Source organism: Xiphophorus hellerii, chromosome 2, assembly GCF_003331165.1.
Source record: "Xiphophorus hellerii strain 12219 chromosome 2, Xiphophorus_hellerii-4.1, whole genome shotgun sequence".
NCBI lineage: Eukaryota > Metazoa > Chordata > Actinopteri > Cyprinodontiformes > Poeciliidae > Xiphophorus > Xiphophorus hellerii.
Window position 1 is genome coordinate 1,125,301 of NC_045673.1, and position 21,244 is coordinate 1,146,544.

At 46.5% G+C, this 21,244-nt stretch overlaps 1 protein-coding gene across 1 annotated transcript in view; it reads left to right on the forward strand.

Moving 5' to 3' along the window:
- Window positions 1-2,615: 2,615 nt before the first annotated feature.
- Window positions 2,616-21,244, forward strand: part of kcng4a (potassium voltage-gated channel, subfamily G, member 4a) — a 29,326-nt gene continuing 10,697 nt past the window's right edge. Inside the window, exons 1-3 of the mRNA XM_032549077.1 lie at window positions 2,616-3,103; window positions 7,986-8,305; window positions 9,339-9,980. Of these exons, the coding sequence (XP_032404968.1) occupies window positions 8,198-8,305; window positions 9,339-9,980 (750 nt within the window). The 5' untranslated portion in view covers window positions 2,616-3,103; window positions 7,986-8,197. The remainder of the gene's footprint in view (window positions 3,104-7,985; window positions 8,306-9,338; window positions 9,981-21,244) is intronic.

Below are 21,244 nucleotides of genomic sequence, written 5' to 3' on the forward strand. Positions count from 1 at the left end.
CAGTAAAGTAATTATTAAAGATGCACAGATATGAACATTTGGGCTGTTTTAGCAGAAATTATTTTACTTTAATCAACTTTTTTATTCAATCAGTCGACTAATCGTCAGAATAATTAATTACTTAATTGTGAAAATAAGGGTAATTAATAGTCCAATATAGAATTAAACTGAATAGATCTGCCCTATAGATCAGGCACACTGTCAGTGATACCCGATCATTTTTCAATACGGGACCTGATACGGGTATTGATATCGTATCGGTGAATCTCTGGTTCCATGTTTGTTCAGCTCTGAGTGGAAACGCTGCGGCTGACCTGCTGCACTCTGGGTTATGAATGGATATTTTGTTAGAAAACACTCTCATGTGGAGAGACCCCCCCACCTGGCAGCTGGGTTTCCATCTCCTCTAACGGTCCGCCTGCTCCGCCTGCAGCCGTCCGGGTCGGGACAAACTGTTAGCTCGTCGTTTCTCCCTGAGGCCTAATGAGCTGCTTCTCAAGGACAAACTCAGAGAAATCTGCAGCCCGGATCTCTGGGGGGTCCGCTGAGTTATGGCACCCGGCCGTGTTTGGTCCGTGGCTTTTCAAAGTCAGCCTGTGACACGGAGACGTGCTGTGATGCAGCTGTGCAGTCAGAAACGCAGCTTCCTGCATCTGAACCAAGATGTTTCTCTCTCAGTAGGAGGTCTGGTGCTGTTCCTGTTTTACAGAAGAGGAATCCCTGAGTACGACTGATTGTTGTTAAATAAGATTTATGTGGAAAAAATCCCAAAACTGATTTACCAGGACAGATGGGAGAAGAAGACGGATGGAGGACATCGGTCGGATTTTTGACCTGTAATTCTGCACCACCCAGGTTACAGTGAAAGCTTTATACAGTCAGAAATGTCTTTCTTTTTCAGAAGCTACATCTGGTTGTTTACCACCAGGAGCCGCTCTCTGCTCAGCTTTCTGACCGTACAGCCAGAGATTTAAAGAGCAGCAGCTAAAGCAAAGGAGGCGGATTAGCAGAGCTGCTAGCAGCTGATGATGTCATCATGTTATTGTGGAATATCGACTCTGCTGTCTGGATGTTGAGCTGTTAGCATGTTAGCATGAGACTGTCATACAGCAACAGTCTTCAGTCAGAGGCTTATTCAGATACATTGGAACACTGACTGCTACTGGAGCTCCTTCCTGCCCACCATCCATTCTTTGAAGATAATTGCATAATATGTTACATATCTATTAATTGAAATGAATTAAAGAAAGATCTGCATTACAGAAACTTTTTAAAGTTTTTAGTTTTCTGTTGATGATGGGAACCAGCACCGCACTGGGGACAAGAGTGTTAGAAGATGGATGGATGATTGATGGATGGATGGATGGATGGATGGATGATTGATGGATGGATGGATGATGGATGATGGATGGATGGATGGATGATGGATGGATGGATGGATGGATGGATAATGGATGATGGATGGATGGATGGATGGTTGATGGATGGATGGATGATGGATGGAAGATGGATGATGGATGGATGATGGATGGATGGATGGATGATGGATGGATGATGGATGGATGGATGGATGGATGATGGATGAATAGATGGATGGATGGATGATGGATGGATGATGGATGGATGGATGATGGATAGATTGATGGATGGATGGATGATGGATGGATGGATGGATGATGGATGGATGGATGGATGGATGATGGATGGATGGATGGATGATGGATGGAGGATGGATGGATGGATGATGGATGGATGGATGATGGATGGATGGATGGATGATGGATGGATGATGGATGGATGATGGATGGATGGATGATGGATGGATGGATGGATGGATGATGGATGGATGATGGATGGATGGATGGATGATGGATGATGGATGGATGATGGATGGATGGATGGATGGATGATGGATGGATGGATGATGGATGGATGGATGGATGGATGATGGATGGATGATGGATGGATGGATGGATGATGGATGGATGATGGATGGATGGATGGATGATGGATGATGGATGATGGATGGATGATGGATGGATGGATGATGGATGGATGGATGGATGATGGATGGATGGATGGATGGATGATGGATGATGGATGGATGGATGGATGATGGATGGATGGATGGATGATGGATGATGGATGGATGGATGATGGATGGATGATGGATGGATGGATGGATGGATGGATGATGGATGGATGGATGATGGATGATGGATGGATGGATGATGGATGGATGGATGATGGATGGATGATGGATGGATGGATGGATGGATGATGGATGATGGATGGATGGATGATGGATGGATGGATGGATGATGGATGGATGATGGATGGATGGATGGATGGATGGATGATGGATGGATGATGGATGGATGGATGATGGATGGATGGATGATGGATGGATGATGGATGGATGATGGATGGATGGATGATGGATGGATGATGGATGGATGGATGATGGATGGATGGATAGTTTCCTGTTGCCTCCTGATGTTTGTCTCCATTTTTATTGCTACTGATTGGAATTTGAGAGGAAACTGCGCCCCCTGTTGCGCGCAACGCGCTGAGGGTAAAACCACCGAACCAACACCTCCTGCGTGTCCTTGAATTTCACACAATCCACCCAGAAGCAGATTTATCTCGCGGACTCCGGAGCCAGCCCCGCTGGTTCGGCTGGTTCCGCTGGACCCGTCCACTGGATCTACGCTGCGTGCTGCGTGACGCTTCCGGTCACCTTTACGCAAACTTGAACTTGGTGAAGCTGCCCGGGGCAGCAGTGCTGCGCACAGCCCCCTCCCTGCGCCTCTTCCTCCTCCTCCTCCTCCTCTTCCTCCTGCTCCCGCAGTACCGCCGGCTGGGCTGGAACTGGACACTTTGACCGAACCTTTACCTGCTTCCCGCACCGCTGCTCCGGACCGCTGCCCGCCTTCCGCCGGCTGGAGGCTGCGGACGCCGGGGATGCTCCCCCCGGGATGAGGCGGCTGCTGGCGGACCGCCCGCGGTGGAGTTGAAGAGGTTGCGGTGGGATCACGCAGACAGAGGGGGTTTCCCTCGGATCTCATCCGGCCATCTGGAGAGGAGTGAGGGACACAAAACGGTAAGCTGCTCCATAAGTTACATCCCGTTGTCCGCAGAGAGGATTTCTGTTGCTTCACCTTTACATTAAATATTCACAACACTCTGGAAAAACCCAGGTAAGGTCAGACTCACTGTTTTATTGAGGAGCAACACTTTAAGGGGGACATTTAAATGTTGAGAGAGTTAAATGTTGTCATTTGGTTTCTAAAGGAATCCCTGTATTTTTTCTGAAGCCATTAATCATAAAAAGTCCTGGAAGTGATTTGTGTTCCAGTTGGTTTCCGTCATTTCTCATTTTTTCAAACTAAGTGATTCGTTATTTTGCCGCCTTCCTTCCAGCTGCAGGTTCCAGCGGATTCTGGGTCTCCTGTGCAGTTTGCTGCAGTTTGCAGGTTCTTCCTGCACCGCTGCTGCAGCAAACAACCAGATGCTTCATTACTGTCATTCCTGCAGCCAGTTTGACTTTCAGTGACCTGCTGAAGTTACAACCCACATCCATCAGCTCAGCTGTCCTTTTACTGCAGTACAACTGATACTGTTGCTCTGATACACATTATATATGTTCAAAAGAAATGAACACACACACACACACACCCCCACACACACACGCACAAGAAAACAAAACAATGTTTTGCAACATCAGAATAATCAAAGTTGCTGATTTTCTTTTTTTCCCATCTCTTTATGATGATCATTGTTCTTCAAAATGCTTTTATTTTAGATATATTAGAACAAGTGTTTATTATATTAATAGTTTAATAATATATATCCTTGTGAATTAACAAACTACGTCTCTGAGAAAACATAATTTTATGCTACATTTATCTAAATCCTGTATTTAACTATTTATCTATATTCTTCATCTTCCATATAATTATTTAGCATTTGTTTTTAATTTTTTGTAAAAATGATATTTAATCTTTAATTCTGTCCTCTGTGTGACCCAAAGGAGCCTAAAAATGGCTGATGATCATCTTCCTTATTTAACTTTCCAGTAGAAAACTTCACACAGAGAATCAATGAATATTCTGGTCTGAGGAGGAAACCAGGTGATTTATTGGCTCTCCTGGATCTGAACCAGTGAAGTTGCTCTGTGGTCCATTCCGACTCAAACTCAGCAGATTTGTGTTGATGTAACTAAAAAACTCGTTTATTCTGCAGGTTCCTCCTTTTTTCCCTTCAGTTTGTAGTAAAAACGCTGATCTGAAACTTTTTATTTTCCTGCGATGTGAATGTTTGACTTGCATGGACAGGAGGAACCTGCTGTCAAGGGGTGTGGTGCGGTGGAGTGGTGAGGCAGATGCAGCGGACCCAGGTATGATGAATATGATGTTTTTAATGATAAATAAGTCCAACAACGAACAGCAGGCACAAGGAAACACTGAGGACGACTAGACTGGACATTGACGAAACATTGACGAGGACCCGACGAGGAACAAGGAACACAGGTGGAGTTAAATACACTGGAGGGTAATCACAGAAACGAGACACACCTGGGAACAATCAAGGGGAGGACAGGACAACGAAGAGACTAAGGACACAGAAAACTCTAAATAAACACAGAAAAACACAGATCCTGACAGTACCCCCCCCTCAAGGGCGGCTACCAGACGCCCAAAAAAAACAACACAACAAGGGTGGGCGGAGGGGCGCCGGATGGGGGGCCAGAGTCCAGAAAAAACAAAAACACAACAAGGGTGGGCGGAGGGGCGCTGGACGGGGGGCCAGAGTCCAGAAAAACAAAAAACTACCCACCATCGTGGGCGGAAACACAAGAAGGGCCAAGAGTCCATAAACAAACAAAAAACTACCCACAGGGTGGGCGGAGGCAAAGGAGGCAGGAACCACGGAGGTGGTCCGGCGGTCGTCCGCGGCGGCGGGAACCACGGAGGCGGTCCGGCGGCCGTCCGCGGCGCTGGAGGCGGGAACCACGGAGGCGGTCCGGCGGCCGTCCGCGGCGCTGGAGGCGGGAACCACGGAGGCGGTCCGGCGGCCGTCCGCGGCCCCGGAGGTGGCGATGATGAGCCCCGGGGGCCGCCCACAGACGGCGATGACGAGCCCCTCGAGGTAGGGTCTCTGGTGGAGCACAGGGGGTCTCGGTCGGCGCACAAGGGGTCTCGGTCGGAACGCTGGGAGTCTCGGTCGGAACGCTGGGGGTCTCGGTCGGAGCACAGGGGGTCTCGGTCGGAGCACAGGGGGTCTCGGTCTCGGGTGGAACACTGGGGGTCTCGGTCTCGGGTGGAACACTGGGGGTCTCGGTCTCGGGTGGAACACTGGGGGTCTCGGTCTCGGGTGGAACGCAGGGGGTCTTGGTCTCGGGTGGAACGCTGGAGGTCAGGGTCTCAGGAGGAACGCAGAAGGTCAGGGTCTCAGGAGGAACGCAGAAGGTCAGGGTCTCAGGAGGAACGCAGAAGGTCAGGGTCTCAGGAGGAACGCAGAAGGTCAGGGTCTCAGGAGGAACGCAGAAGGTCAGGGTCTCAGGAGGAACGCAGAAGGTCAGGGTCTCAGGAGGAACGCAGAAGGTCAGGGTCTCAGGAGGAACGCAGAAGGTCAGGGTCTCAGGAGGAACGCAGAGAGTCTGAGTCGGAACGCAGGGAGTCTCGGAAGGAACGCTGGGGGTCTCGGTAGGAACACAGGGAGTCTCGGTAGGAACACAGGGAGTCTCGGTAGGAACACAGGGAGTCTCGGTAGGAACACAGGGAGTCTCAGTCTCGGGTGCGCCGGCTGGAACGCCGGCTGATTCGGCCTCGGGTGCGCCGGCTGGAACGCCGGCTGATTCGGCCTCGGGTGCGCCGGCTGGAACGCCGGCAGAAACGGCCTCGGGTGCGCCGGCTGGAACGCCGGCAGAAACGGCCTCGGGTGCGCCGGCTGGAACGCCGGCAGAAACGGCCTCGGGTGCGCCGGCTGGAACGCCGGCAGAAACGGCCTCGGGTGCGCCGGCTGGAGGTGAGCCGGAGCGGAGCCTCGGGGCCGGTTGCGGGGGCGAGCCGGAGCGGAGCCTCGGGGCCGGTTGCGGGGGCGAGCCGGAGCGGAGCCTCGGGGCCGGTTGCGGGGGCGAGCCGGAGCGGAGCCTTGGAACCGGCCGCGGGGGCGAGCCGCAGCGAAGCCTTGGAACCGGCCGCGGGGGCGAGCCGCAGCGAAGCCTTGGAAACGGCTGCGGAGGTGACAGCTCCGGAAGGCGACGAGGGGCCGGGTCCACCGGCGGCTCACGTCGCTGTCTCCGAGCGGGCAGCGGAGGTAGCGGCTCCGGAAAGCGACGAGGGGCCGGGTCTGCCGGCGGCTCACGTCGCCGTCTCCGGGCTGACAGCGGAGGTGACGGATCCGGAAGGCGACGAGGGGCCGGGTCCACCGGCGGCTCATGTCGCTGTCTCCGGGCTGACCGTGGGGGTGGCGGCTCCGGAAAGCGACGAGGGGCCGGGTCTGCCGGCGGCTCACGTCGCTGTCTCCGGGCAGACAGCGGAGGAAGTGGCTCCGGAAAGCGACGAGGGGCCGGCTCCACCGGCGGCTCAGGTCGCTGGCTTCCCGGACGGAGGTATCGACGGGGACCGTATCCGGGGGGTGCCAACACCAGTCTCGTCCCCCGGAAAAGCTCCCGCTGCAAGTCGGCAAGAGCTTCAGCCAGCTCCCTGTCCTCCCTGCCGGACCTCCGCCTCGGGCCGCTCTGCCCTCTAGGAGGCAACCTCGCTCCAGCTGGGTCCATTTTAAAGCTAGCCTCACCGTTCGGTTTGGTCGGGTCCTACTGTCAAGGGGTGTGGTGCGGTGGAGTGGTGAGGCAGATGCAGCGGACCCAGGTATGATGAATATGATGTTTTTAATGATAAATAAGTCCAACAACGAACAGCAGGCACAAGGAAACACTGAGGACGACTAGACTGGACATTGACGAAACATTGACGAGGACCCGACGAGGAACAAGGAACACAGGTGGAGTTAAATACACTGGAGGGTAATCACAGAAACGAGACACACCTGGGAACAATCAAGGGGAGGACAGGACAACGAAGAGACTAAGGACACAGAAAACTCTAAATAAACACAGAAAAACACAGATCCTGACACCTGCAGGACTGTAAGTATCTCAGACAACTTGTCTGGGGACTGAGCTGGAAGAGGACAGGATGTTGTCTCCATCAGTTGTGAGTCAGGAGTCACAGTGGCAGATGAGTGTTGCTTTCAGCGCAGGAAGAAGTGCATGAATTTTTAAAACCAGGCATCAGTCTGCAGAGAAGTTCAGGCCAAATTGTTGCACAGCCTGACTTCTGGTTCCTAACTTCATCCTGTTGTGTCTGCTGTAGTCGGTCGCTAAACTTTCCTCTTGACAAACTGGTGAAACAGCAGAGAATGAAATATTAAAGAGGTCAGAGAAAAAGTTTTAAATGTATTTAAAGTTCCTAGAGAGATTTATTTGTTGAAGGGGATTTCTGGGTTGATGTGCAACAGTTGCAGAGAGCAACTCAGGCAATATTGAAGTTATTATCTGTAAAATATGTGAATAAAAAAACAATTCTTCAGGTTAAAGTGCAGCCTTGCTACAGTAGATATGTAATTAAAGATAACATTCATACTTTGTGACCAATAACAGTTTAGAGCTTTTTTACAGCCAGGGAGTCTGGGCAGCTGAAACGGCGAGCCGTGCCAATAAGTTTCAGAGCGTTTCTCTTGGCAGCAGAAGAGTTTCTGATCTGTGATTCAGTGTCTGTCTGCAGGAAAGCTGCCACTAATTCACTCTGAGTGTGAACTGCACTAATGTTTGTTCATTTACCAGCCGTCTGACTAAACAAGTCGGCCTGTCTTTGAAACTGATTGGTGTTTAAGTGAATTAGATGTAATGAACTATTAATAGCCGATGCTAACCGTTAGCTGGATGTGACCGTTTGTCTTTCTGCTCGTTCCTCCTCCAGTGCCTGCATGATGCCGCCATGTTTCCCTGATCCGCCTGGCTGGCAGCCATCAGCCTCCAATCAATAACCAATGAGCTCCTGAGGAGGGAACCGGAGGAACCCAGATCCAGTTCTGAACTTGAACTAAAGTCACGAGATAAACAGAAGTTCTTCAGAGAGGCCTTGGCCTCAGACTCGTCCTGTTGTGAGCGGACCGCCTTCCTGATGCCGCCATGCCCATCATCAGCAACACCAACCACGACTTCAGCAACCTGTCGGTCAGCGACGACAGCAGCCTGGACCGCATCTTCACCGAGATTCCAGAGACTGAGACCATCAAGGTGAGCTGAAGTCTGAGTTAACAGAGCAAAACACAACCACACACTCCACTGCCTACACTGGTCACACCCATCAGCCAATCACACGACAGCAGCTCAAAGCTGATTGGACTATCCAAGTTCAAACTGAGCAACAGAGGAAGTGACACTGGAGGCAGCGCCTGACCTGCTGGGATTTTAACCCACAACCGGTTTACAGAGAATCGTCTGAGTCTGATGTAGGAAGGCAGGAACATTTCTGATTTTACGGGTTTTGCTAACTTTGAAAAAGTTTAGCGCTCTTAGTTTCCCCTGAATTAATTTCTCCATTTAAATTCTAAAACAATAATTTACTGGTCTGTTTTGTAAACTTTCAGTTGAATAAAGTTCAGTGTTTGTTTTGAAGTTTTGGTTAGTAACTGATAAGAATTCAAGTGGTTAAATGTTTATATTCATGCTCTTATTTTGAAGTCTGTTCATGCAGCAATTCCATTTCCTCTCCTTGGATTCACTTTTTTTTACACAAACTTTATTGAGAAAGTGACATTTATCAATGATTGATCCAATTTTTAGTCATTTAATATAAAAAAATTTACATCATCAGACGAAACAAAATATAAAGTTAAATGTTGGTAGTTTAAGGACCAAAATGATGAAAATTTGCTTAAGCAGCAAAAAATAACAAAATCAGGCAAAATAATTATTTTTCCAAATCAGTTTCTTTCAATAAAAAACTTACAAAACTTTAACAAAAACTGCAGCTCTGAGTCTGAGTCTGGTGAATTTCAGAATAAAACCTGTTTGTTTTTTCATCCAGTGGGTAAAAAAATCCAGAAATTTTACTCAAGAGCAGAAATACTTCAAAACAACATTTCTCCAGTGCAGCGCAGTAAGAATACTCCTAAAAGTAACTTTTTTCCAAAAAGTTACTCAAGTAAATGTAATTGAGTAAAGTAACTAGTTCCAACCCGACTCTGCCTGCAGCAGCAGATTTCAGCGGGTCGGGTCAGAACTCGGTGTTGTCAGCATGGAGGCTCATGCGTGGCTCTCTCTCCAGGGCGTCTACTACCAGAGGGCGCAGTTGATCCGCAGGCCGGAGGACCTGGTGTCGGTGGACCACGCCCTGCTGGCTGTGATCAACGTGGGGGGAAACCGCTACACCTTCCCCTGGACCACCCTGCAGCAGTTCCCCCTCACCAGACTCGGCCGGCTCTGCGGCTGCCGGTCGCTCGAGGACATCGCCAGCGTGTGCGATGACTACGACGAAACCAGGAAGGAGTTCTTCTTCGACCGCTCTCCGTCCGCCTTCAAGGTCATCCTCAACTTCCTGGCGGCGGGAAAACTGCGGCTCCTGCGAGAGATGTGCGTCCTTTCCCTTCACGACGAGCTGAACTACTGGGGGGTGGAGATGGCGTACATGGAGCGCTGCTGCAAGAGGAAGATGTACACCCGCATCGAGGAGGTTCACGACAAGGAGAGGCGGGAGGAGGAGCGGCGGCAGAGAAACGCCATGCAGCGCCTGCCGGTGGAGGAAACCCGGTACAGGAAGGTGATGAACTGGCTGAGGGACATGGTGGAGAATCCTCAGTCCGGCCTGCCGGGGAAGATCTTCGCCTGCCTGTCCGTCATCATGGTCGCCGTCACTGTGGTCAGCTTGTGCATCAGCACCATGCCCGACCTCAGAGAGGAGGAGGACAGGGTGAGTCCTGAGCTGCGGTGGCCCGCCTGGTGCTCCACCGTCTTCCATCGTCTTCACGTCTTTATTTTTTCATTTCGTGAGTTCAGTGAAGTGGTTGGAGGAAAGGTTTAAAGTTTAAAGATGAGCTAATATTTTTCTGCCTTGTTTTACCAGTAAACAAAACATTTTTATGGTTATAACCTCCAACAAACACCACATGATCTAACTGGGGGGGATGTTTCACTGAGGAGGGAGCTGGGATCAATCGATCGATCGATCAAGTTTATTAGTGCAGCACATTTCAGCAACATGGCAGTTCAAAGTGCTTTACGTCATAAAAACACAAAAATACTAAACTAACCGTAAACAGCTGCGTTAGCAGCAGCGCTCTCCTCTCTGGACGGCTTTTCAAAGCAGCAGCAGCTTCTTCACTCGACTCTTCCTCTACATCTTCCTCTTCCTCCATTTTATCTTCATTTGCCAAATTGAAACTTCTGAATGTTACTTATTGTGCAAAAATTACTGTTAGCACCGTAGCACTTAGCATTCGTCATCTACCCAGGATGCATTGCAGCGTAAACAAGAATATGTGCGTCTGCCGATGCGAGTCGACCAATAGCAGCAGGGCGTAATGAGCCTGTCCAGTCTCTGCATAACAAACCGGGCTTATTGGACCTTTAAAAAGAGGATACTCACGAAACAATGCATCACCACACACACACACACACACGCACACACCCACCCACCCACGCACACACACACACACACACACACACACACACACCCACACACACGCAGTTCTGTCACCGTAACCAGTAAATCTCTGAATATTGCACAGATTCAGAATCTGGCTGTAGACTCAGATTCAGCTGCTGGTTTATGCTGCATATATTTTCATTCTGTCCCATAATTAGAAAATCCTCCATGTTTTTAGCCTCTCTGATGGAAACATGTTAAAATCTTCGTCCCAGCAGGAAAATGATCATGCAGATCTGGGATCCTGTTCAGGAACAGCCTGAACCCAAACTCTGATCCCTGATGGTTCATCATAGTTTGGTTTGCATCTGGATGTTTCCTGAACTTTACAGCAAACGTCACATTTTAGTGACTTTCCAGATGTTTTCTTTAGGATAAATATTCACATATTAAACTCTGAATATTTAAATGCGTTTGCATAAATAAAGCAAGAGTTGAATTTAAAATGAGTTTTTGAGGGAAGTGAAACAACAAATGACCATAGCCCAGGCATTATTCATGGCTGCTCTGGTTTCTCACAAACTTTCAGATCAAAATGTTTGGTTTTTAAATCTCAACAATGATTTTAACTTTCTGCAGCTTTAAATCCCGATCCTGGCTTCATTTGCTTTTCAGAAGCTAAATGATGCAGCTTGTTGCCTCCTGTCTCTTTAAGCATCACAATTATTTCTTCCTGTAAAAAAAGGAAAGTTTTCTGTTTTTGTGCCTCGCCTCTCCTTTGTTCTGCCGTTACATAAGAAGAAATCTCACTGCAGGTGTCCTCAGAGGATCTGATATGAAAATTATCACAAGTACAGGACAATGACTGAAAATAGATTCACTAGAATCTGTTCCAATAAAGTATTTCATGCTTTTATTCTCACTGAAATGAAAACAAGCATTTCAGAGCCATTAGTTCCAAATGTCATAACATTTTCTGTCATTATGAAGCTGAATTTTCCTTTCTTCAGCCTGGTAAGCAGCAAAGCTTTAGATATGTAACGATTCATAAACGCGGCGTCTGCTTCAGAAGTCATGATGCAGGTATTGATCCGAGCTGCAGGAGAGCGAGAGAGAGCGATGCGATGAAGCACTCAGCCAGGCGGACCAGAAAACGTGACGACTCTTAAGACTCCGGCAGGAAACGCCCAGAACTTCCTGAGTCATTAAAATAAAAGCTTTGAATCGGCGCCAGGACTGGGCGATGCTTTTTGTATGAATTATGAATAAAACTGAGGATTAATGGACAGAACTTTGGGTTGGTCGATGTGTCACATCTATTAAAGAGTTTCTGTATTTGGGACGGTTGGTTTGTTAGCAGAAGTTTTCAGGAACTTGTGAATGAATTTGCATAAACAGGAGCTGGTTTGGTAACAGACCTCAGAATAATTCAAGTTGTTTTCATAACTTCATTATTATCATTTTCAGATATTGTTTAGATTTACAGTCTAGATTCTTCTGCTGCTGAATTATGACACGTCTCAGTGAAATGCAACATGAGCGTTCAGACTGCAGACTCTGAAACAATCAGATGTGATTTAGTTCCACATCTGGAAGTGACACAAATTGGGTTTACTGAGGGCTGAACATCTGATCTGGGTCGCACCGCCTGCTGTGGGAGCCACAAGAAACACTCTCATTATTTCTGTGGCTGTTTTTCTGCTGGGACAAAACCAGTTTACCTCCACCAGCCGAGGAACCCAAACCATTCAGAGAGGTTCTGCAGTGCAGGTCGGGTCAGAGAGGTTCTGCTGATGAAGGTCGGGTCAGAGAAGTTCTGCTGATGAAGGTCGGGTCAGAGAGGTTCTGCTGATGAAGGTCGGGTCAGAGAGGTTCTGCTAATGAAGGTCGGGTCAGAAAGGTTCTGCTGATGAAAGTCGGGTCAGAGAGGTTCTGCTGATGAAGGTCGGGTCAGAGAGGTTCTGCTGATGAAGATCGGGTCAGAGAGGTTCTGCTAATGAAGGTCGGGTCAGAGAGGTTCTGCTGATGAAGGTCGGGTAAGAGAGGTTCTGCTGATGAAGGTCGGGTCAGAATCCCTCCTGAGATGCAGGAGCCGCTGGTGAATTTAGGATTTTTATAGCATAGAAATGTTTCATGCCTTGATGGACGATCAAATGTTTGTTGTTTGAAACTTTTCTGTGTTTCTGCGTAACGTTTCGTTTGCTTTAGAGAGTCAACAGCAGCGACTCGGTTCCCAGAGCGACTCGGTTCCCAGAGCGACTCGGTTCCAGAGCGACTCGGTTCCAGAGCGACTCGGTTCCAGAGCGACTCGGTTCCCAGAGAGACTCGGCAGGGCGACTCGGTTCCAGAGCGACTCGGTTCCCAGGGCGACTCGGTTCCAGAGCGACTCGGTTCCAGAGCGACTCGGTTCCAGAGCGACTAGGTTCCAGAGCGACTTGGTTCCAGAGCGACTCGGTTCCAGAGCGGCTAGGTTCCAGAGCGACTTGGTTCCAGAGCGTTTCCTCCCTCGGAGCCTCAGAAACTCGTGTCTTCACGTTCTGACTGTTTCAGTAGATCTGCTCTCCTTCTTCCTAATTGAGTTTGATGACGGATTGAATTGAGAGTTTTATGTAGAAATGCCATAAATAAATAACCAGCATGTGGACCAGCAGGACAGACGCTGGGAGGCTGCAGGATGCTGCAGGAGGCTGCAGGATGCTGCAGGAGGCTGCAGGAGGCTGCAGGAGGCTGCAGGAGGCTGCAGGAGGCTGCAGGAGGCTGCAGGAGGCTGCAGGAGGCTGCAGGAGGCTGCAGGAGGCTGCAGGAGGCTGCAGGAGGCTGCAGGATGCTGCAGGAGGCTGCAGGAGGCTGCAGGAAGCTGCAGGAGGCTGCAGGGGGCTGCAGGAAGCTGCAGGAGGCTGCAGGAAGCTGCAGGAAGCTGCAGGAGGCTGCAGGATGCTGCAGGAGGCTGCAGGAAGCTGCAGGAGGCTGCAGGAGGCTGCAGGAGGCTGCAGGAGGCTGCAGGAGGCTGCAGGATGCTGCAGGAGGCTGCAGGAGGCTGCAGGAAGCTGCAGGGGGCTGCAGGGGGCTGCAGGAAGCTGCAGGAGGCTGCAGGAAGCTGCAGGAAGCTGCAGGAAGCTGCAGGAGGCTGCAGGAGGCTGCAGGAAGCTGCAGGAAGCTGCAGGAGGCTGCAGGAGGCTGCAGGAGGCTGCAGGAGGCTGCAGGAAGCTGCAGGAGGCTGCAGGAGGCTGCAGGAAGCTGCAGGAAGCTGCAGGAGGCTGCAGGAGGCTGCAGGAGGCTGCAGGAAGCTGCAGGAAGCTGCAGGAGGCTGCAGGAGGCTGCAGGAGGCTGGGAGTTTTCTCAGACCAGAGGGATGTTACTGAACCGAGATCAGGCAGCAGCGTGAGGAGAGACGGATCCTCGGTCTGATCTCCAGGAAAATCAGCCGTTTTTGTTGTTCATGTCCAGGTTAGACGTGGTAACAAACAGATCGTTGTGATATTTTCCGCCTTCCCAGGGGAACCGGAAGGATGAACATCTTGAATGACGTGAAATAAGAAGAACATGAGACGTAAATCTACAGGATTACAGAAACGTTTCCATCCTCAGATACTTCCTGGTGGCTGACCGATGCAGCAAACAGCGACTCACTGCAAACGCATGGAAAATACAAACTAAACGCAATAATGCAAAACAAATAACGCTGCAATTATAGAAAATATAAAACCCAACAACAAACAGCAAACCAGCTGGAACCACAGGAAACGGGAGGATTATTTATTCAACTTGCTAAATAAATTCTAAATATTTATCTTGGCAGTAACTATTTAAAGCTAAATATTTAGCTTTAGCTGGCTCGCTAAATGTTTAGCAAACAAAATGTTTTGTAAGCAAAAATTAATATTTAGATCCAAAATAAATATTTAAATAGCAGGCTTGCTAATAAAATATTTAGTTTTTGCTTGCTAGCTAAATATTTATTCATATTCACATTTAACTTATGAACTGGATATTCAGCTTGCTAATTAAATAGCCACATAGTTTGAAACATTTTCTAAATGAATAAATAAAATGGAGAAAATATGACTTTGAAAAATTAAGCCAGTTTTTCTCTGACCCAAATTATTGCTGTTCATTTTTAACTTTTGCTTTACAAAAGGAACCCTATATATTTCTACCTCATGAAAACATGAAGCTAATAAATTAATCGGTTCCAAAAAACAATAAAAACCTCGATCAACTTAAAGTAGCTTCAGTTTTTTGGTTACTAATAATTGTTACTTATGATGTATTTCTCTATACTTTCTTAATCTGAGAGTATCCTGCTGGATTAAAATACAGATTTTTTTATAGATCATTTTCATAGATGCTACCTTTGACTTTGCCAGTGTTGCAGATAAAGTTTCTCTCTCTTCATTCTTGTCTTCATCAGGAGTGGGCTGAGTTATCGCCTCAATCAAATTACAGCGAATAACTCATTTAAATTATGCATAACAGCAAAGTTCATTCATTCATTATGATCACACGGCTTGTAACGAGGAGTTTGACTCCTTCCAGGTTAATCACTGTTTAATGGGGTCAGAGGTCAGCCTGGTCATGATGGAGGCTCACTGCAGGATTTTATAAAGTTGCTGAACTAACAGAGAATATCGATGCTTCACCATGACGGCGGCTGGAAGAGGAAGTCGCTGGTCTGATCAAATCTCAGCAGAGTTTCTGTTTATGGAAGCATGTGTCCTGCTTCTGTAGGATTCCATTATCAACAAGGCAATTTTTAAAAATGACCGACTCTCAGGGAACCATGTGATTTGCTACCCAATCTCTCTGCTGCCTGGACTTGGCAGCATGAATGAGCGTCCGCCTGCAGCAGAGCAGTCCGACCTGAAGGAGTGTGTAGCGTTAGCGTTGTGTTAGTGTAGCGTTAGCGTTGTGTTAGTGTAGCGTTAGCGTTGTGTTAGTGTAGCGTTAGCGTTGTATTAGCGTTGCTCTGTGTGATTCACATCCACACCTGAGTCTCAGGCCGTAACAAAGAGAGCAAAGGCGTCACAGCGAATCCTCCGATTATTGGTTTGTGTTCATCATGTCTTCTTGATGAGCTGCTGAATCCTGGAGACAAAACAGAATCATTCATCATAGATCCGCTCTCAGGCTTTTAGGAAAGGAGCTGCGAATAAAATCATGTTCTAGTTTAAACTTTCTGTATTTGCTTTATGATGCTGCTCTAATTAATCAAACATAATGTAGTAAAAGTTTATTTAAATGTCAGGATATTTGCTTCAGCTGAGGCTCACAGTAGAAGAGATTTTATTCCAGAGAAGTTAGAATGTAAAGGAGGAAATGAGAGGAAAGCAGCAGAAAAGCAGCAGATGGTGAAATATGGAGAGTAATAAACCAACTCATGAATAACTGGGTATATATTTCCCATTTCAGCAACACTTCTGCTCACATTTAGATGTGATGCGGCTCAGTTAGCTCTAAAAGGCCTTTTGGGTTTTGAGGAGAAAACACTGAAGGTGTATGGCAAGCTGTTTTTACATAATATCAGACTTAGACTTAGACTTGTACTTTATTGATCCTTTGGGAAGACTCCCTCAGGAAATTGAAGTTACCAGCAGCTCCCAGGCAAAAAACAAAGTTAACACACAGTAAGCAAAAGTGCAAAAGAATACAAAATACAAATTAAATACTAAGATACACACCAAATGTGAGTAAACAAAACCTTAAATTATGCAAGAAAAACCTTAAATTATGCAAGAAACAAGGAATAAGAATATAGAATATAAGTAAATATAAATACAACACAAAAAAAATATAAGAATTTGGCGGATAGATTGACCAGTGATATCGTATTGCACTATGTGGTTTGACCTGATAAGTATGGAGAAAAATACAAGGGGTCACTACTCCTTCCACCCTCTGTCCTGTGTCACCTCCCCCCCCAATGAGGAATTGTACAGTCTGAAGGCATGGGGGACAAAAGAGTTCTTAAATCTATTGGTCCGGCACTTGGGAAGCAGCAGTCTGCCACTGAACCGGCTCCTCTGGCTGCTGATGACGGCGTGTAGAGGGTGGCTGCTATCGTTCATGATGTCCAGCAGTTTGTTCAGTGTCCTCGCCTCTGCCACCGTCACCAGAGAGTCCAGCTTCATGCCGACCACAGAGCCGGCACGCCTGGTCAGTTTGTCCAGTCTGGACGTGTCCTTCTTGGATATGCTGCCTCCCCAGCACACCACGGTGTAGAAGAGGACACTGGCAATCACAGACTGGTAGAACATCCAGAGCAGTTTGCTGCAGATGTTAAAGGACCGCAGTCTCCTCAGGAAGTACATCCTGCTCTGCACTTTCCCATACAGGTGGCTAGTGTGTTTTGACCAATCCAGTTTACTGTCCAGCCACAGCCCAAGATATTTGTAGGAGTCCACGACCTCAACCTCAGTTCCCTCTAATGCGACTGGTCTCAGCTTTGGTCTGGACCTCCCAAAGTCTATAACCAGCTCCTTCGTCTTAGCGGTGTTGAGTTCCAGCTTCACCACATTTCCATTCCAGATGTCTGGAATTAGTTTAGCTCGACAAATTAATTAGAGATTTCTTAATTAACCGACTATAAATGACGTCAGATTTACCGTTAAGTTTTACGGAAGTTTCAATTTGATTCGATAAATTATTATCTGAAACATATTTCAGATTTCAACAATTAAAGTAAATCTGAGATATGAGCTTTTCTTCTGCCTACTCATAATGCTAATTAAAGGTATCTGGAATGACATCAGTATTAAATGTCATTATGCATCAGGAGATGTATAAGATTTGACTAGTGCAAAATAAATTGCAGATTTCTTGGAAGCAAAACGAATGGATATGTAGAACTGTAATTCTGACTCATCAAAATTCATTTTAAGAAAACTCAAAATGAATTAGATGTTTTTTATTAACAAGTCAATATGTGTTAGTGTCTAGTCAAAGCTCATTTTTAGAATTCTGGAATGTAATTAATGTAGTCAGACAAAACAGATTTTATGTTAAAACGGCCTGCCATAGAAGGTCAAGAGCAATGATAAATTTAAGCAGTTTTGGTATAAAATCTTCTCCCTATGATCTAACAGCTCATCCTGCAGCAGCCGGACTGCAAACGGTTTCACAAACACTCCTATATATTAAATTAGGTGTCATAACGCAGAATGCTTCCCAGCCGTTAATTAGCATTCAGATGGTTTTCTGTTTCTGTGGGCGTAGATCTGTAGCAGCGCCAAGCAGATTCCACGCCTGTTATCCGCTGCCTTCATCTGCCAAGCGGGATTATTGAAGAGGAGCAGAAATGAGCTGCTCATCCTGGCAACGCATCCCGGCAGAGCAGAAAAAAATCACTCATTTTTAAAAACTTTAGAGTCCCATCACATTTCAATTGTTTGTTTTTTCATCATGCTTTAAAATGATGTTTTTACCTAATGTCTTACTATACAATAATCTACATGTTGTGATTTTTGTGAAAAGGTCAGTGTCGACTTTTAGCTTTCTTTTAGTCCGCTTATGTTAAAAGAAACAAAAGAAAAATCATTTTTTATCTGAAAATTAGAACAGATGAACAAACGGTTTAGGAGAGTGAAAAAAACCTTGAGTGAGACTTTAACAGAACTGTCCTCTAAGTTTCCATGTTCATTTCTGCTGCATCTCAGTTCTCAGCTGTAGAAACATCCATGATGCCTCTGATGAACCCAAACGGGCCCTGAAACCCGCAGCTTTGCCTTCTTTTCTTGCTTTTTACATTTTTGGCCACAGTTCTTGTCTCGCTTTCCAGTCTTCTGGTGTCAAATCTTCAGAGAAGCGAACTCCTTCTTCAAGTTTTAGTTCTCTTCCAGATGTCGTCTCTCAAGGCTCGTCTCACAAACAGAATAATAACCTGTCTGTCCCTGTTATGCATCTTTCGACCCACTCTGGACAACATCAACCTCTTCATCCATCTTTGAAGCCAAATCAGGTGCAATTTTGCACAGAAGCGCCACAACTTCATCTCGGATGTTCTCACTAGAGTTTTCCTTTTATGCCGAGGCACCAAATCTTTTATATCTTTCACTGTTCAGGTCTCCTTCTTTCAACTGCATGTTCTCTTTGGAGAGTGTATCCACTTGTTTCTCCAATTCTATTATTTTCTTTTTGCAATCGTTTAGCTCCTCTGAGTTGAGCTGAACCGATTTAGCAATAGCCGCTAGCATAACACTGTGCTGCTTTATTTGCAAGCCAACTTCTTCCATGCGGTCATTTACTTTCTGTCCTAAGGAACTTATAGCTCTTAAAATAGCCTCAGTGTTCATTTGATCCTGGGACGAACCTTTAGCTCTTTTTTCCATGTGTGTGTTTTTTTCTGGAGTGCTGGTCGGGGTTCTGGTCGGGGTTCTGGTCGGGGTTCTGGTTGAGGTTCTGGTCGGGGTTCTGGTCGGGGTTCTGGTCGAGGTTCTGGTCGGGGTTCTGGTCGGGGTTCTGGTCGAGGTTCTGGTCGGGGTTCTGGTCGGGGTTCTGGTCGAGGTTCTGGTCGGGATTCTGGTCGAGGTTCTGGTCGGGATTCTGGTCGGGGTTCTGGTCGAGGTTCTAGTCGGGGTTCTGGCTTCCCTCTCCCTTTTGCTAGCTGCAGCTGACTCCATTACCACAGCAAAGTCGTGATCATTTCAGAGTTTTTAGAAAGCAGAGTCTTGACTGCAGGTGGCAGAAACTTGTTGCTTTTCTTCATACTTCATACAAGCTGAGTATTGATATTACCGATATTTACTAGTAGTTTACTTCATAATTTAACTTAGAGACTCTTAGGGAGCTCAGAGAAACTTGACTACACTGTCCGCCATCTTCCCAGAGCTTTCTGCTCATCAGCTTCCTTCGTCTGCTGACCGTCTGCTGACCGTCTGCTGACCGTCTGCTGACCGTCTGCTGACCACGCTTCGCTCTCAACAACCTTAAAATCCATCCAGAGGCGGCGGCCATCTTTACCGCCGTAAACAAATTTCTGAGTTTTTCCTAGCAGATTTTTTTTACTTTTGAAACACGGAAATCTCCTTGTCTTTTTTTCTTCTATAATATTGCAGTCAAATAAAAATTTCAAAAATTGAAAAAACCTGAGATTGAAAGAAAAACATGGGAAAAATGTTTGACTTTTGAAACATTTTTCTAAATTAATATTTTTGTGCATTTAATTAGTAGCATGAAAAAATATCAGAACCTGCTGAGAAGTTGCTTCCTGAAGAAACTGATGAATGTTTTAGTTTCATGTTTTAAACATTTAACAAGTTCTAAAATATGGATCATTTCTTCTCAAAGCCAATGCTCTTTACTTTAATTCTCAATATTCTCACTATATTTGATGACGTCAGAGAAACGTGGCCTTTTCTTTTCCGTGTTGCTTCGCCTGGTCTACCTGTTCAGGACAGACTGATGATCCTACCAAACCGCTGGTTGCCATAGAAACCGCAGAGAAACCAACAGCATGGTAAACAGGTCTGTTAATATTCAGAGACTAATTAATGACTGTGAACAGGTGGGAACGGCGCTGCAGGAAACGCTTGGGGACCCCTGGTGGCCTTGTGGGGAACAACAGAGGAAGTGACGTGATGGTCTAAGACTAATTACTCTCTTAAACACAATGACAGCAGCTGCTCTGCTTCTGGAGGTTTCCACCCAGCAGTTACGTCACAGAAACAAACACACACTCCCCTCTGCAGGTCGGAGTCAGATGCTGCAGGCTCCCAGCCAATAGGATCGCAGCACCTTTTATCAACACACCTGTACCTGCAGACACACTCGCATCCCAACAAACACAAATCAAAATACGACTTGTTGTATTTTTAAAACTCAACTGCATCTAATCACTTGTTCCAATATATTGATCTATTGATTGGTGCAGTTGGTCTTAATGTACTCAAGAGTTCAGATACTTAGATACATTTTCCAGAAATACAACTAAAGTTATGACTAAAATGTTACTTAAAAGTAAAATGTGCTTCCTTAAACTTTCACTTTAAGTAAAAGTTTTAGTTTTTTAAAAGTTCAACTCGTGGATTTCAGAAACTAAATGAGAAGATTTTGGTTCAAACTGTTTTATTTAAAGGAGCGACTTTATAAATAAAACATGTTACATCAGGAATATTTTGGAGGCATTATGTGACATTTTACTGGGACATGAATCTTCTCTGAGGTTCTCCTCTTCCTCAGAACCAGCAGTTCTGATCTTCATCCCTTCCTGTATCTAATATGTAGGCAATAAATCAATAATATTTAGCGTTATAGAAATTAGATCATTATCAAAGAATATTCAATAATTTCACTAAACTCTGATCCAGAGCCGCACAGCATTCTGGGGGATGTAGGCAGAGGAAAGGCCTAAACTACCTGGGTAGCGTCAACTAACTGGCTCACTCTTTGGTTGCCTAGCAACAACCCGTTGAGTAGCTTGCAGTAATTTAAGGTTTTGCCACGATGTCTCATAACTGTTTAAAAATAAACCATGTTCTGGAACTGGAAACGTCACGCCAGCAGTTTCAGGATTTCAGATATTCAAAACAAAAAACTAATCAATAATCATCGATATCGGCTGATGAAACGTTTATATTAAAATACGTTTTTCAGTC